Source organism: Carettochelys insculpta, chromosome 30 (genome assembly GCF_033958435.1).
Source record: "Carettochelys insculpta isolate YL-2023 chromosome 30, ASM3395843v1, whole genome shotgun sequence".
Lineage (NCBI taxonomy): Eukaryota > Metazoa > Chordata > Testudines > Carettochelyidae > Carettochelys > Carettochelys insculpta.
Window position 1 is genome coordinate 13,520,665 of NC_134166.1, and position 16,494 is coordinate 13,537,158.

At 51.9% G+C, this 16,494-nt stretch overlaps 1 protein-coding gene across 1 annotated transcript; it reads left to right on the top strand.

Annotated features, from left to right (window-relative positions):
- Nucleotides 1-14,290: 14,290 nt before the first annotated feature.
- Nucleotides 14,291-16,189, top strand: HAMP (hepcidin antimicrobial peptide). The gene is made up of 3 exons (XM_074981404.1): nt 14,291-14,436; nt 15,258-15,323; nt 16,043-16,189. The coding sequence occupies exons 1-3, from the start codon at nt 14,359-14,361 to the stop codon at nt 16,148-16,150; spliced, it is 252 nt and encodes an 83-aa protein (XP_074837505.1). The 5' UTR covers nt 14,291-14,358; the 3' UTR covers nt 16,151-16,189.
- Nucleotides 16,190-16,494: the final 305 nt, after the last annotated feature.

Genomic DNA, 16,494 nt, shown 5'->3' on the forward strand with positions numbered 1-16,494 from the left:
GGGGTTGCCCAGTGCGTGCAGGCTGCTGCCCTGTTGAGTTCTGCCCAGGAGAGAAAAGCAGCTGAAGGAAACCTCTAGGACCCCCTCCACCAGTTCATCCCCCCAGTGTTACCACCTAGGCAAGCAGGGGCCACCCACCCGCCCAGAGCTGACCCCATTTTCTTCTGATCTGGGTCTGCAGGTGGTTAACGCAACACACCTTGTGAGGTGCCTGCTCAGTTTCCATGTCTCCCAGGCTGTGAGCTGGGCAGGACCGTTTGCCAGGGGCCTGACCGGCTGCTAGCAGGGATTGCAGGATTTCCAGGTTCGCTTTCAAAGCTGCAGCTGCTGGGCCCAGCTCAGAGGTGGGCACCGTCGGTTTCTTCACTGGACTGAGGCAGAGAGACCCAGCGAGCCCTCCTGGAAACGTGCTGTCCGTCCTTGGAGCGTGATTAGATTGGGACCTTTCCCCATCTCATATGGGGACAAATAAAGTCCATCCACCACATCTGGACGCGGTCCCTGGTAGTGGCTTGCTGTGGACCTCTAGACCTGTTTTGTGCCTAGTCTGACTTAAAAATGATTTTTACCGTCGATCGCTTTAAAATGGTGGAAGCGTCACTTGGACTCACAAGGGAACTTCTCTTTTAGAAACAGGCGGCGGCTTTGACACTTCTGAACCCAATAGATTCTGCCTTGCAAATGGTTTTGGTTTCAACCAAGGGGCATTTTCTGACCCAGGAAACCAGTTTCTTACAAATCCCCAGATTTGTTGCGGGATACGCCCCCTCATGCAGAGCTGGTTGAGGGGAGACGGTTGGCCGAAACGAGAAGCAATGTTTGAACCAACCCCGCCAAGTCTTGTTTGGGCTGGGATTTTCTTTTCTTCTCTGGAGTCAGCATGACGGGCGGACACCCCATCCCCACCCGGCTCATCAGGGAAGTGGCCTAAGGAAGTTTGGAGAAGCTATTGAGTTATGGTTAAGGCCTGTCCATTCTTGGCCTGCATGGATCATGAAGAGCTGATATTCCATCCAATTCAGGGATCTCTCTCCCACTGGCTGGCTCCAGGCATCCTGAAGGGGGCGTCCTGCCTGCATGTTGGTTTGCATTGAGGTCAGCGGGGTGGGGGGCATCTCTAAGGCGGCGAAGTTATTTGCAGAGCTGGGAGCTGTTTCGAGGGGTTGCATTGCGTAATGTGGGCCCAGCTGCCCTGGGACCTGGCCCTGGATTCTAGCAGTTGGCTGTAAAACCAGAGGGAGATGCTCGAGATTTGCACTGCATTGTGTGTGTGTGTGTGTTCGGGGGGTGGGCAGGGCTGACATTGGATTCACACCATGGGTCAACTGCAGAATAACTGGCTGGTCTTGGAGATGTGACGGGTCTCTCTGGATTTGCCCCGGGGTGACAAGTCACTTGCAAAGCATAGAAGGTGATTTGAGCTGAGCGGGGCCTGGAGTTTGCCAGGAAATTCTCCAGCTTTTCCATTTGTTTGTATCGCAAGCAGGAACAACGCATAGGATGGCACAATTTTCCCAGACAGACTTCCACTATCTTAGAGCTCTGCATGAAAAGAAATTGCATTTAGAAACCAGAATGCAAAAAGTTCCTCTCGTAGGCAGGCTGCTTGTGTTCTTCCTGGCTTTTTCCCCCCACGTCACTTCATCCAAATGGCCACAGTCCCACGGCTTATTTCCGTAAGTCAGCGTTTTCTGATGGGGCCAGAACTTCCACACATCTCAAAAACGGATAAAACAACTCTCAGAAAGGAAAGGCCGTGTGCCCAGCTGGGGTCTAGCAGAGGAAATTTCTCCCATGGGAATGGGAAAAACGTTGGCAAAGCACTTTTTGGGGAGTTCTGTTCAGAAGAGCAAAATCTGCTCCAGGCATGTGGCTGCCAGCGTTCGTTCCTGGCCTGCGTGTACAACTGGAGGAACACAGGGGAGCCCGTGGGACCAGTGGCAGAAACTGAGCTGAAATAATGCACTTACTAGCCAGCAGTTCTGACAAGGACAAGATGAGGATATAACACAGATTTCTCTTCCCGGGGTTTGTACGGCGGCTTTGGACTTTTTTTAAACTTTTTGTTTATAAAAAAACCTGCTTTGTTTTCTCTGTGATTTCTGGCAGGGGAGTTATTTATTGAATGGTTTTGTTCATTTGCCTTGTTTTAAGAGGCAGGGGCATATTTACAATGGCAATAAAACACAGCTGGAAAAGTTTGTGTCCATCCTTGCTGTTGGTCCAGCTGCTCTCGGTCCGTCACTTATCTGGCTCTCCAGGCTCTCGATCATCTCTCCAGCAGCTCCTGCGTTATCGTCAGAGCGCCCTCTCTCCTGCAGCAGCCCAGGACCACAGTCGTCACCTGTACGAACTCTGCGTCTCCAGGAAGCTGCATCCCTTAGGCTACCAAATACACCCCCTCCAGCACCTCCTCGTTCACACCTTTCTGCAGGGCTGCTTCAGGCTCTGCAAACTCAAGTCACCCTCTCCGTTGCCTGTGGCTGATATTTTGGAAGCTCTCACGGCCCCTGTGGCCTAGCGACTTGATTATTTTCTCCCCCACACTGGGAGCTGGAATCATGATGTTACCTCTGCTGGGAGGTGGTCACAGAAGCCAGTTTGCGATTTTCGCCACTGTGCTGATCATGCCACTGACCCCCAGTTTCTGGGGCTCCCCCTGGCCTGAGCCAGAGCCTGGTCTCCCCCAGCTGAGGTGCAGCACTGGGGTTCAACAGTGTCTGTGTTACTCTGCAGGGGGGCAGTAACCCCCACTGTAAGGAGTGTTAGTAATGGCCTGGGCCATACTGACCTTCCGTTATCCAACCAATTCTCTTGTCCGGCACCAGTCAGGTGTAATCCCAATCCTTGGAGTAACTGACTCAGGCAGATGGTGTGTGTAACACTTGAGGTAGCTTCTCCCCTACACAGGCAGGGGCCCGGGCAGGTTGCTACATCGGTTACTGTTGGGGCAGCTTCCTGTCCCGCCATGCTCTGTAGGATAAGGCAGATGATTACTGCCTGGTGCAATAATGAGGTGTACAAATTTACTGGGTGCTGCTCTGGAGGAAAGTGGACAGAGGCTGAATGTCTCTACTCCAGAACACTCAGCTGGTAGCAGCCCTGGTCCAGCACGATTTTAGTCAGCCAGATGTGCACTTCTCCAGGGTGTGGCCAAGCTTCCCGCAGTCCCACAAAGTTTGTTTGCAGCCACCGGTCCTGGCTGTCCGTGTTCTGGGCTGTTCTTCAGCTGTCATTTACCACTAAATGTCTTCTCAGAGCCAGTCAGCAGACGAAGTGTCGGTGATCTTGACCTCCGGTGATCTGGGAAATTCTCTCATCCGGCCCCCATCAGGTCCCCAGGTTCCCAGATGAAGAAGGTCAACCTGTGCACGTTTTTAAACTACAGCAGGGTTGTGACATTCGTGAGCCTTTGGTGGTGGGAGCCCTCGTGGCAGGTGAATTTCGCAAACAGCTGGATGCATTGCCTGGGCAGCTGGGGTGTCTCGCAGCAGCTCCAGACGCACTGGCTGGTTGGCTACAATGTCTCACGCTGCAGCAGCAACGGCGCTGGGGACGACGAACCACATGCGAACAACTGAATTCACAAATGTCGTGACCTTGCTGTATTCCAGGCACATCCTTGGAGTCTCCCCCCACCTGAGGGGGAACGGTTCCTGCGTCCTATTTCCCAGCCCCCCTCAACCAGGCTGTTCAAAACCCCCTCATCAGGCTGCACACGCTGCCTCCCTGCTTGTGTCTAAGCTGCACCGAGTCCAGGCCAGTTTGTTGACATGCCAACAGGTTACTGAGCCTCACCCAAGGTACGTGGAGAGAGCACACAGTTAGTTACACACATGCACTTAATATATAGGGAGATATACATTTCATAGAGCTGGAAGGGACCTTGGGAGGTCATCAAGTCAGTCCCTTGCCCAAGCACCATCCCCAAACAGATTTTGTTTTTAAATCTGTTTGCCTCAGACCCCTAAGTGGCCCCCTTAAGGGCTGAGTTCACAACCCTGGGTTTTAGCAGGCCAGTGCTCAAACCACTGAGCTATCCTTCCCCCAGGTAACACATCCCTGCTAATACTCTAAGCTGGGAGCTGTCAGCCAGGGGTTCGTGTACCCCCATGGGATGCGGAGGTCTTCCAGAGCTACATCAACTCATCTTGCTGTTTGCCCAGTTTTATACCAAGCTACGGAAAAAGCAACCAAAGAAGTCGGTACAAACAAACATTTCAGACAATGCCATGTTTCCATTGCTCTGAACTGCAAGTCCGCACTGGATTTATTGCACAAGGAAACTGTAAACGTGAGAAAGTCGGCGATCGGCCAGTCCCAGCATGCGGCGCTGCTTTTGTCGTCTCATATCTAACTTGGGGAACCATCTCCCCTTCCCTGATCTGCCTCTTAACACTCCTTGCAGCTGTCACCCTTCTGCACCCCTCTTCCCAAGCACACTCAGGGCAGGAGCAAACTCCAGGGGGCCACTGCCAATAGGGACGTAAGGCGTCTGCTCAGCCCTGTGTCCACTGAGCATCTCCCAGCCGGCCGCGACAGGTTCGCAAGGGTGCTGGTAAAGCAGGGCTCACGGAAGGGTGAGCAGCGCAGACAGGGACCTGCCTGAGTTTGCCGAGAGCCTGAGACCATTGATGGGAGAGGCACAAACTGCCCCTTTCATCTCAGGCAGGCAGGCAGCAGGGAAGCCAGGTCTGCAAAGGAAACGGCAACGGGTGGTGGCCGAGTCAGCCCAGCCCCACGCGCTACTCAATAGTATTTTGTATGCAAAGTGGGGAGGGTGGAGTCTTGAGGGGAGGGGCTTATTTTGTGGGTGGAGCTTGGAGGATTCCATCCACTCTGCTCTGGATCTGTGAATTTCCACATGCGAAAAGCCTGGTGCCAGCTCTTAACCCCCGTTGGCTGTGCTGATCTCCCCTCTCAGGGCAGGAGCTTGGCGTTTAACTCAGCAAGTGTAGCCCAGGTTGGAGGTTTCCTCCTTGTTGAGACAGGACGGATGTGTACTCAATTCTGGCACCATGGGGCCCCGAGCGCAGGGCAGGGCCTGTCTCTGGCTGTGTCCAGGCAGCACCTGGTAAAATGGGGCCCCAAACCCAGCTGGGGCAGGGTCTGTCTCTGGCTGGGTCTGAGCAGCACCTGGTACAAGGCCTTGAGCTCATTCAGGGTCTGGGCAGCAGCTGGAAGGACCTGATCCCAGCTGGGGTGTTACCTGCATGTGAATATTAATGAACAATCTCCCCTGCCAGCCCCAGGCCCACACTCTGGCCTACTGTCAGCTCATCTTGCCCCACGCTCAGCTCACGGTCCCAGGGCTCGGTGCACCTTAGGGACATTCAAAGCAGGTTCATGCGCCCTGGCTGCAGAGTGGGCTTAGCCTTCCACAGCTGGAGAAGTGAGTGACACGGAGGTAAGGGGAGAGTTTTAAAAGTAGGGACAGAGCCACTCTCATCGCGCTGCCATCCCCAGGCTCAGGCCCCCCTGCTCTAACCACTACACCCCACTCCCTTCCCAGAGCCCTGGAATCCTTGTTCTGTGCACCTCAGCTGCTCCAACCACTAGACCTCCCCTGTGCCCATCCCAGAGCCAGGGAGAGAGCCCCAGAAACCTGGCTCCCAGTTCCCCTCCCCTGCTGTAACCACTACACCCCACTCCCCTCCGAGAGCCATGAAGAGCGCCATGGAGCCCCAGCTGGATTTGGGGTGGATCACTGCTCCATTTTGCCCCCTCCCAATGTCTACTTGTACTTGGACAAACTCCCCCCTCAACCCCCATGCTGCTCTCAGCTTCCCCACTGCTCCTCGGATAGCAGCGTCCTGGAGGGGCTGCGGCAGGGCCGGAGCAGAGCCCCGTGGGAGAGAGCCGGGTCCTAGCCTGCCTGGGTAGCAGGTGGGAGCAGAGCAGCAGCTCTGGCAGGCGGCTTAGCTAGCCTGGCTGTCACCCGGAGCTGGCGCCACCAGTGATCAGCCCTGGGCCTGGCTCTGGCACGGTCTGTCCTGGGATGGGCGTCTGGCTCAAGGCCCCAGCCACTGTTTGCAGAGTGAGAGCCTGGCCTCCAGAGACAGCAAAGCCCCTGGAGTCCACCCCCCCAAACCCCTGCATCGGGCCCGCTCAGCACCCCTCCCAACCCCCTGAACCAGCCGGTCCCCAGAGCAGAGCCCCCCAGAGGGGACAGCCCCGTGGGTCCCACTCCCAACCCCCGGAGCCAGTCGGTCCCCAGAGCAGAGCCCCCCAGAGGGCACAGCCCCGTGGGTCCCACTCCCAACCCCCTGAACCAGCTGGTCCCCAGAGCAGAGCCCCCCAAGGGGACAGCCCCATGGGTCCCACTTCCAACCCCCTGAGCCAGGTGGTCCCCAGATTAGAGCCCCCCAGAGGGCACAGCCCCGTGGGTCCCACTCCCAACCCCCTGAACCAGCCGGTCCCCAGAGCAGAGCCCCCCCAAGGGGACAGCCCCGTGGGTCCCAGTCCCAACCCCCTGAGCCAGTCAGTCCCCAGAGCAGAGCCCCCCAGAGGGCACAGCCCCGTGGGTCCCACTCCCAACCCCCTGAACCAGCCGGTCCCCAGAGCAGAGCCCCCCCAAGGGGACAGCCCCGTGGGTCCCAGTCCCAACCCCCTGAGCCAGTCAGTCCCCAGAGCAGAGCCCCCCAGAGGGCACAGCCCCGTGGGTCCCACTCCCAACCCCCCTGAGCCAGTCGGTCCCCAGAGCAGAGCCCCCCAGAGGGGACAGCCCTGTGGGTCCCACTCCCAACCCCCCTGAGCCAGTCGGTCCCCAGAGCAGAGCCCCACAGAGGGCACAGCTCCATGGGTCCCACTTCCAACCCCCTGAGCCAGGTCGTCATCAGATCAGAGCCCCCCCAGAGGGGACAGCCCCATGTGTCCCACTCCCAACCCCCTGAGCCAGTCGGTCCCCAGAGCAGAGCCCCCCAGAGGGCACAGCCCCGTGGGTCCCACTCCCAACCCCCTGAACCAGCCAGTGCCCAGCCCTGGTGTTGGGTCAGGGCCCCCATGCAGGGGATCAGGCCCCTGGCCTATTCCCTGCTCCCGCCTGCTGCTCATCATACGACTTGCTCTGTTGTCCCCCTCCACCCTGCAGTGGAGCTGCCCAGGCCGCCGGCCCTGGGTGAGCGCGGGAAAGGACGTTGTGTCGGCTGGCGCCTCGGGGTCTGCCGCAGGGCGCCGGCCTGGAGCCGCACTGGGAGAGTCTCGGCCGCGTCGGGGCAGTGAGCTGACCTCGGGCAAGGACAGCAAACAAACGGTGCAATAGGGCTGAACAAACAGCCCCTGGAGCCAGGCGCTGCCCCCACCCCTGCGGCCACAGCATCCCAGTGATGCTCTGGCCGGGTTGAGGCAGCATCTGGTACAACGGGGCCCCGATCCCAGCTGAGGCTGAGCCCGTGGCTGACTGGTCGGAGCAGCACCTGGCATGCTGAGCTGGGCCCTGCTCTGGGTTGGGACACCTACAAGTTTGTTGCAATGCAGAGCCATGAGCTGCCCAGGCTGTTCATTATCATTCTGTATGAGAGGCTCAGGTGGGCTTGCAGGGCTCGGGCAGCTGGCCCTGGCAGCGTGGGGCTCAGGTGGGTGGGCGGCTGGCATGGGCAGATCTGGCGGCTGGCATGGGGCTCAGGCAGCTGGCCAGCTGAGGCTGCACCAGAAAACTGCAAGGGTCCCAGAAAAGTTATCTGTTTATTTTTAATCTTAAATAACATTTTTATATCAAGCTTTTGTGTTTATTTCAAAGTACGAATTGAAGCTTTTGCTAAAGGGGGGTTGGCTGATGGTAAAGAAGAGGTGGGGGTGTGAGGGGTTCTCAAAAATCAAAAGGGGGGGGGGTGATGCTGAAAAGTTTGGGAACCCCTGTGCTAGACAACATTGGCCTCCTGTGGCCTGGCACTTCTCTCATCCAGCACTAGTCACGTCCTCAGGGTGCCAGACAAGAGAGGTGCAACCAGTACCAGTCAATTAATCGAAGTTAATAACGTAATACTATCATAATCAATAATAATGTAATACTATCATAATCAATATTTGCTCAGAAACAAATATACTCAATAGCTTGTCTAATCAAACACAGACTGTACTCAGGGTAATACATATATTAGCAATTAATACATCAGTTGTGTTTTCATGTGGGTTTTTTTATTTATTTAATATGCCAGATGGTTAATTAATCCAGTAGGTGATTAAGATTGGTTAATATTTCATTTAATTAGTTGTTAAATTAATACAATAGTCAATTAACAGACAAAAGTTAAACAGTCTTGTTTAATATGTTAATTAAGTAACATGCTAGCCAATATGAGTATTATTAGCCAATTGATTATCTTAATCAAAATAGTATATGATAAATTCATATAATATGAAGTACATCAGTGAGTTTATTAGAATGGAAGTTAGTATAGTCCTAAGCTAATTTATATAAGTTAATTAATACTGTAGAAAATTAATGCATTGGGCCATTGATTTCTATATTGGCCAATTATTAGTTCGGTATTAATTAACAAGATGATTTCTTTTGAGAGTACTACAAACAAATGATAGAAATTATTTCATATATTAAATTTAAAAAGATGCATTTTGGAATCAATGAAAATTCCCACTTTTTAATGAATGTTCTGGAAATCATTAGAAAAATCTATTTAAACATTTTAACAAATTCAGGTTCAAAAATCCTTCACTATAAGGTGCAAAATGAAATTGCTGTCTAAAAACAATTCAGCATTTTCTCAGTTCTGAAGAAATAATGTTTTAGAATTCATATTTTAATTTCAATTTAGAAATTTCATATTGTTTCTTACCAGTAAAACTGATTATTTGAAAAAGTATTAGAAAATACAATTAAAATCCTGTTACATTTCACTGTCCATCGATTAAAACAATCTCCTATGTTTAATCAGTTTGCATGCATTAATTAGAGATTAAATTATTGAAATAATGAAATATATTTTCACGTTTTTTTTCAAAAATATTCAAAGCATTTCATTTTCTCAGGCCAATAAAAATAATCATGTTTAACCAATTAACACCACAAACTACTGAAATTAAATTAAAACTCCCACCCTCAGTGACAAAAAAGACCCTCTTCATTAAATTAGTTTACCATTGACATAAGATCCTTAAAATCAAATAACTGAAAACAATTTGCTACATTAAATTTTTAAAAAGCTACAGGCTCTACTCATTAATTTAAATAGTTTGTTTGCTTTTGGCAAACACAGGAAACCAACAAAGTAATTTACTGCATATGCATTTAAATAAACTATTTAAATAATATTATTGTTTTTGAGACAATAACTCATTTTACAATGGTAGCAAAATTTCTCTTGCATTTGAATGTTAATCATTTTGGCTGTAATGAAAGGTAAATGATGAAAATAACTGAATCAATCACCATTTGACGGCTGGGTCTGCTGTTTGCTAATATTTTGGGTGCTTTTTGTTTGAGGAAGCTGTGCTTGTAACTTTGTGAGTTTTCTTTTCCAAAGAGACAATTCTATGTACGATGACGCTCCTCCGAGTGCAGAGGCCAACGCTCCTCTTTTTGTGGTTCTTGACACATCTTGTTTAATCAATAAATCTTCATGCTTCCCAGAACTGAGGCAATCGAAATGAAAGCTCCCTGCCTGCTCTGAATGACACGCATTGTTATCAAAGACCAATCAATGCATTTTCTCGGAACCTTGGCCCCCAATCCTGCAAACACTTCCCTGCTAATACTCTAAGCTGAGGGCTCTCAGCCAGGGGTTCGTGTACCCCCATGGGATGCAGAGGTCTTGCGGAGCTATGTCAACTCATCTTGCTATTTGCCCAGTTTTACACCAAGCTTTGGAAAAAGCAACCAGAGAAGTTGGTACAAATGAACATTTCAGACAATGCCACATTTCCATTGCAAGTCCGCACTGGATTTATTGCAGAATGAAATTGTAAAAATAAGAAAGTCAGCGATCGGCCAGTCCCAGCATGCGGCGCTGCTTTTGTGATCTCATATCTAACTTTGTACATGAGGCGGTTTTAAGTGAGCCGAATTTTGGGGGTACACAAGACAAAGCGGACTCTGGGAACGGGACCGGTCATCTGGAGACGTGGTGATTGGAGTGGTCCCAGAGGCTGCTGTGTCTTAGTACTGCGCTGGTTGACTTATTCCCACTGGGAATCTGTCCAGGCCTGTGAATTCTTGTGATGCTATAGATAATGGACACCAGCTGGGGTCTATTTTAATATGTTAGCTAATTAAGACAATAGCCATTTAGTGTATTATTAGCCAACTGATTATCTTAATCAAAAGAGTACGTGATAAATTCATACAATATGAAATACATCAGGGAGTTTATTAGAATGGAAGTTAATATAGTAGCAAGTTAATTGGTATAAGGTAATTAAACAGTAGAAAATTAATACACTGGGCCATTGATTTCTGTGTTGGCCAATTATTATTTCTCTGTTAATTAATTGGATGATTTCTTTTGAGTGTACCAGACACAAATTACAGAAACAATTTCATAAGTTAAATTTTAAAAGATGCTTTTTGGAGTCAGTAAAAATTCAGCGTTTCCTGTAAGCTGAGTGCTTGGGGGGGCCACCCAGGAGAGATTCAGGTGCTGCCCAGCTGATTATCTGAACGCCCACAGCCAGCAGGTTGTGTTTCTATTGGTGGTACACATCACATGTGCCTTGGGGCACTGAACAAAATTTATTCCACGCATGGATGGAGAATAGTAACAGAGAGGAAGCCGTGCGAGTCTACATACTATCAAAACAAAAAGCAGTCAAGTAGCACTTTAAAGACTAGCAAAATAATTTATTAGGTGACTGCTTTTTGTTTTGATGGATGGAAAACAATTAGAGGGCGCCCTGCTAATAACCCCTAAGTGTTTCCACACTCAGAGGAGAGTGACTCAAGTTACATACAGACCAAAAAAGCAGTCCAGTAGCACTTTAAAGACAAATAAAATAATTTATTAGGTGATGAGCTTTCGTGGGGTAGACCCACTTCATCAGACCATAACCAGACCAGAACAGACTCAGTATTTAAGGCACAGAGAACCAAAAGTAGTAATCAAGGTTGACTCTCTGATTTGCTCACCTTGATAATATTTTTCTGATTTCTCCACCTTGATTACTGTGTTTTGGTTCTCTGTGCCTTAAATATTGAGTCTGTTCTGGTCTGGTTATGGTCTGATGAAGTGGGTCTACCCCACGAAAGCTCATCACCTAATAAATTATTTTGTTAGTCTTTAAAGTGCTACTGGACTGCTTTTCTATTTTGATAGTACATAGACTAGCATGGCTCCTTCTGTCTTACTAGGTTATGTACAGTACACAGCAGTGAGATCTTTTCAACCTGCTCTTAACGTCTCACTTTGGGTTTTGTAAGGGTCTGGTGAATGTCAGTGGGATATGGGAGCATCTGCAGAGTTCTCTGAGTACCCGCAGGTGCCACCCAGCTGATGAGCAGAGGACACGTAGCCGGCAGCAATGGTTTCTATGGTTGGTGCCCATCTGCAAATTCCTCAGTGCACATAATAAAATTCATTATGCCCCAGATGGAAAATTGAAGAGCTTCTAAACATCTAAGCATCTCCTTTGGAAATCACACGGGAAATGGCTGAAAAATTAATAATTGTAACTGATGGAAATTTCTCCATTTAGCACCTGCCCGAAACCAAAATCCCTGATGCTTTTTCCAACCGACGTACCATTAACCAGTAGAACTTCCCACCTGATATGCTCCCAGGCTGATGTCTTAGCAGCACAACAACCAATGAGCTGTGGCTGGGGACCTAGCCCCTACGAATCCCCACTGGGAATTACAAGGGCGAAATTGATGAAGGAGGGGCTGGGAAGAGGGAGAAATCAGGTTGGTTGCATGGGCCTGGGAGGTGTATGCCCATGTTCAGATTCTGCACTGGTTGCTGACTAGGATCAATTGCCTGTTACCCAGACAGGGCTCAGTTGTAATGAGTGCTGTGATGGAAAGCAGAGTAAAGAGTTTGTTTTCTCCCTTTGAAATCATGGAATCATAGAATCTCAGGGCTGGAAGGGACCTCAGGGGGTCATCGAGTCGAGCCCCCTGCTTCAAGCAGGATCAACCCCAACTAAATCGTCCCAGCCAGGATGGACTTAAAAACCTCTACGGATGGAGATTCCACCACCTCTCTAGGTAACGCATTCCAGAGCTTCACCACCCTCCTGGGGAAATAGTTTTTCCTAATATCCTACCTAGACGTCCCCCACTGTAACTTCAGACCATTGCTCTTTGTTCTGCCACCCGTCACCACTGAGAACAGCCTCCATCCCTTTAGAGCCCCCTTTCAGGAAGTTGAAGGCTGCTGTTGAATCGCCCCTCAGGCTTCTCTTCTGCAAACTAAATAACCACCCAGTCCCTCAGCCTCTCCTCGCAGGTCATGTGCTCCCGCCCCCTAATCATTTTGGTTGCCCTCCACTGAAACCATTCCAATGCATCCACACCCTTTCTGTACTGGGGGCCCAGAACTGGACGCGATACTCCAGATGTGGCCTCACAGTGCCAAGCAGAAGGGAATAATAACTTCTCTAGATCTGCTGGAAATGCTTCTCCTAATGCACCCCAATATGTCGTTGGCCTTCTTGGCTACAAGGGCACACTGTTGACTCATATCCAGCCCCTCATCCACTGTAATCCCCAGCTCCTTTTCTGCTGCATTGCTACTTAGCCAGTCGGTCCCCAGTCTGTAAACGTGTTTGGGATTCTTCCGTCCCAAGGGCAGGACTCTGCACTTGTCCTTGTTGAACCTCATCAGATTGTTCCGATGTAACCTAACTAGTATCGTAGATCAGTGCCCACTGGTCAGCTTGTGGCCAGGAGAAAAGCTACCAAACTTGGGAAATGTATCAAAAATGGGGCAGTTGGTCCCAGCCTGGCTGATGTCTCTGCCCTGGGATTGTAGGGACACATACCTGGGCTGGGAGACTTCCTGTCAATGTTGTGAAATCACCCTGGGACACATGCCAGGATGGATTCAAGTCTAAGACCTGCAAGCGGTTGCGTTGCTCCACTTTGAAAGAGCACTGCTGATGGACTTCCACTGGCTCTACCTGCCAGCTCTGTGTTTTGGGGGACCCAGAGCAGGACCCCCTGTCAGCCCTGTGCTCTTGGGGAGTCAGGGAGTGACGCTCATGGAAGACAAATCCCCTCCCCCCCAGGCCTCTGCCTGAACCCCAGACAAAGCACTGAAACCGGCAGGGGTGGACACCCCTAATCCCCACCAACAAGGGTGATTGGATGGAGGAAACACCCCCAGCCTCAGCGGCATGGAAGATGGAGCAGAGAGACGTCTCCATTAGCATAGAGCGTGGAGAACAGCTCTTCCAAAGTGGGGACCCCACTGAACTCTGGGATACCGAAAGCAGAGAAGCAGTGCCTGATGGGAAATCTCTGCTCACCCCCAAATTAGTCACTATCAGACCAACTCTAATCTTTCTGGCTCACCTTTCCTCAGTGTGGAGGGAGGGGGCACGTGTTTTGGCTTCCCCATTCATTCTGCAGCAACGCTTCTTGGACCTGAGCTGGAGACCCCCGCGGTGCCCAGAACTCCTGGGGGGTTTGCCCGTCGAGTGGGTCACCAGTAGAACAGTCGTGCTGTGGAAGTGGGGATGGAGGAGGGGGTGCTGAACGGGGCTGGTGGCACATGAGGGGGGCAGCTGAGAGCGCTGTTTAACCCAGCCACTGAGTCTAAGGGCATGGGAGGGCCACAGCTTGGCACTGCTGTGCAACCAGCCTGCTGAGTGCAGGGTGTGTGCGTGTGTGTGTAGTCCTGAGCCCAGGGTGGGAAGAACTGAATCTGCAGACCCTGGGTCGGGCAGAAAAGCTCCCTTGGGAGGGAACAAGCAGAGGCAGGAAGTGACTCTCCTTAAGAACTCCAGTACCCCAAGCAGCACAGGGGTAGAATTATTCCCCTCCCCCCGGGAATGCCCAGTGAAGGAGCGAACCCCAGAGTGACGGGCACATCTGGTGACCCTGGGGGTCTGGCCCCATTGATTCCAGGGGTGTAATCGCTCCCTGACTCTCACAGAGATCTGGCCCCCCCACTGACTAGTCGCGTAAGGTCCCATTGACACCCAGTGGGGAGACGGCCAATGGTTTGCTGGAATTTTTAGCCTGGCTGAGATAACCTTATCGACGTGTTGTTTACAGGTTCCCTCGCCTTACCTGTCCCTCCTTGGCAAGCCAGGGATTGGCTGTTTCCTGACTGGGGTGGGACTGGCCAGGCTATAAAAGCAGCCCTAAGTAGGGGCCAAACTCAGCATCCAGATCCACCCTTCGGAGACGCAGCTAGCAAGCGACAGAGGAGACTGAAAAATACCAGCCAGGAAACGCTCACAATGAAGCTGCAGATCACCTGGGTGATTCTCTTCCTCGTCCTCTTCTCCGCTAAAAATGCCTGTAGCCTCCAGGGCCAGGTAAGTGTTTGCCAGCTTTTCTCTCTCTTTTTAATTTAATTTTATTGTTGTATGATAGTTGTACCAAGCTGTCCCGCCAGAGACCCTGTTGTGCCAGGTGCTGTGCAGACAGTGAGACGCAGCCCCAGCCCCAGATGAGATCAGGGTCTCATTATGCCAGGCACGAGGATCGCTCTCTTTTTCCAGGCATGGGGAAACTGAGGCACGAAGCCACAGAGTAACTGACTTTGTAACTGACGCAACTCAGTACAGAGACTGTGCGAGAGGTTATTCCAGGTTCTAGAACAGCACTGCTGAATCACCGTCAGAGTCTGTCTGGAATTCAGACACATTTGTGGATGGGGGAAAGGGGTCATTTCTTTTGCACCACAAAATGCCCAGCTTGGCTTTTTTAACCCACATGCCCTGTTTCCCTGATAGGAAGGGCTTTATTCTGGAAAAAAACTTGCTCTTCTCAGTGGAGCAAAGACCAAGGAGCCCTGCAGAGGCAGGAAATGGGACTAGGAATATTTGTCCTGGGGTCTTTTGAAAGATTTGGTTTTCCCTAAAAGGCCTTTGCTGCAGTTCCCAGCCTCTCCAGGAGGGGTCTGCTGTGACTCTGGCATTACGCTGCTGGTACCAAAAGGTAACAGAGGCGCAGAAATATAGGTAGCAAACTAGCAGAAGAAATGGAAATAGAACCCAGGCGTCCTGAGTCCCAGGCCCTCCCCCTTTAAGGCCCACACCCCTGCCAGGAGGAGGAGTGGAAGCCAGATCTCCCGCTTCTCTATTCCCAACCCCAGCGCCTTGCACAGAGCTCTTGTCTCTCTGTCTCCACACAGACACCACAGCCTGCTGCCTTGATAACACAACAGATCCAACCCAGAGAAGAGACCCAGACTCTGCAGGTAAGAACCGGGTGGGGGCTGACCCCAGCAGGCAGGGGTGGCTCCGATACCCCAGCGCGACACTAAGGCTACACGCTTCCCTGTGGCTACACGCTTCCAGGATTGGTCTGGGCTAACTAAATGCCAGCCACTAGGGCAATTCATGAGCCAAAGTCCTTGCAGCAGGGCTGTGGCTAGAAACTGAGCTGGCCTGGCTCCCAACCCCCCTGCTCTACCCACTAGGCACCACCCACTTCCCACAGCCTGGGAGAGAACCCAGGAGTCCTCACTCCTACCTCCCCAGCTCTCACCACCAGACCTCACTCGCGGTAGACAATATGGGAGTTCTGCCTCCCAGGCCCTCTCCTGCTGTAACCACTAGACCCCACTCTCTTCCTAGAGCCAGGGATAGAACCCAGGTGCCCAGACCCCACCCTAACCACTAGGCCCCAGTCCCCAACCAGAGCTGGGCAGAGAACCCAGGAGTGTTGTCTTCCAACCCCCTCTGCCCTAACCACTAGGCACCACCCCCTTCCCACAGCCCAGGAGAGAACCCAGGAGTCCTCATTCCTCGCTCCCCCGCTCTCACCACTAGACATCACTCTCGTCCCACAGCCTGGGAGAGAACCCAGGCGTCCAGGCTCACAGACCCTGCTCTCACCACTAGGCCCCACTCCCCTCCCCTCCCTGAGCTGGGCAGGGAACCCAGGAGTCCTGACCTCGTTCTCGCCCCCCGGCAGGCCCTGCTGCGAAGAAGGCCCAAGCGCCACAACAGCCACATCCCCATCTGCACCTTCTGCTGCCGCTGCTGCCACAACTCGGGCTGTGGGTTCTGCTGCCGCACCTGACCCAGCCAGACAGGATGGACCCCAGCAGCGTGCAGGGGCGCCAGGACTTCCTGCCTCCATCGCACCCACCGGGTCTGGCCTGCGCCCCTCCCTGCGCTGCCCCCCAGCCTTCGGCCCTCCTTATTTATTGCTTCTGTGCCTTTTTGTAGCTGGACATTAAATGTGGTGTGCAAAGGCATGAGCCTGTCGCTGTGGTTACTGCTTTGGACCCAGGAGTCCTGGCTCCTAGCTCCCCCCTCTGCCCTCCCAGAGGCAGGGATGGAACTCAGAAGTCCTGGGCCATCCCCTCCCCCTGTCCCCTCTAGCCACTATACTTCAGAGGTGGCTGCATCTCAGCCAGAGGA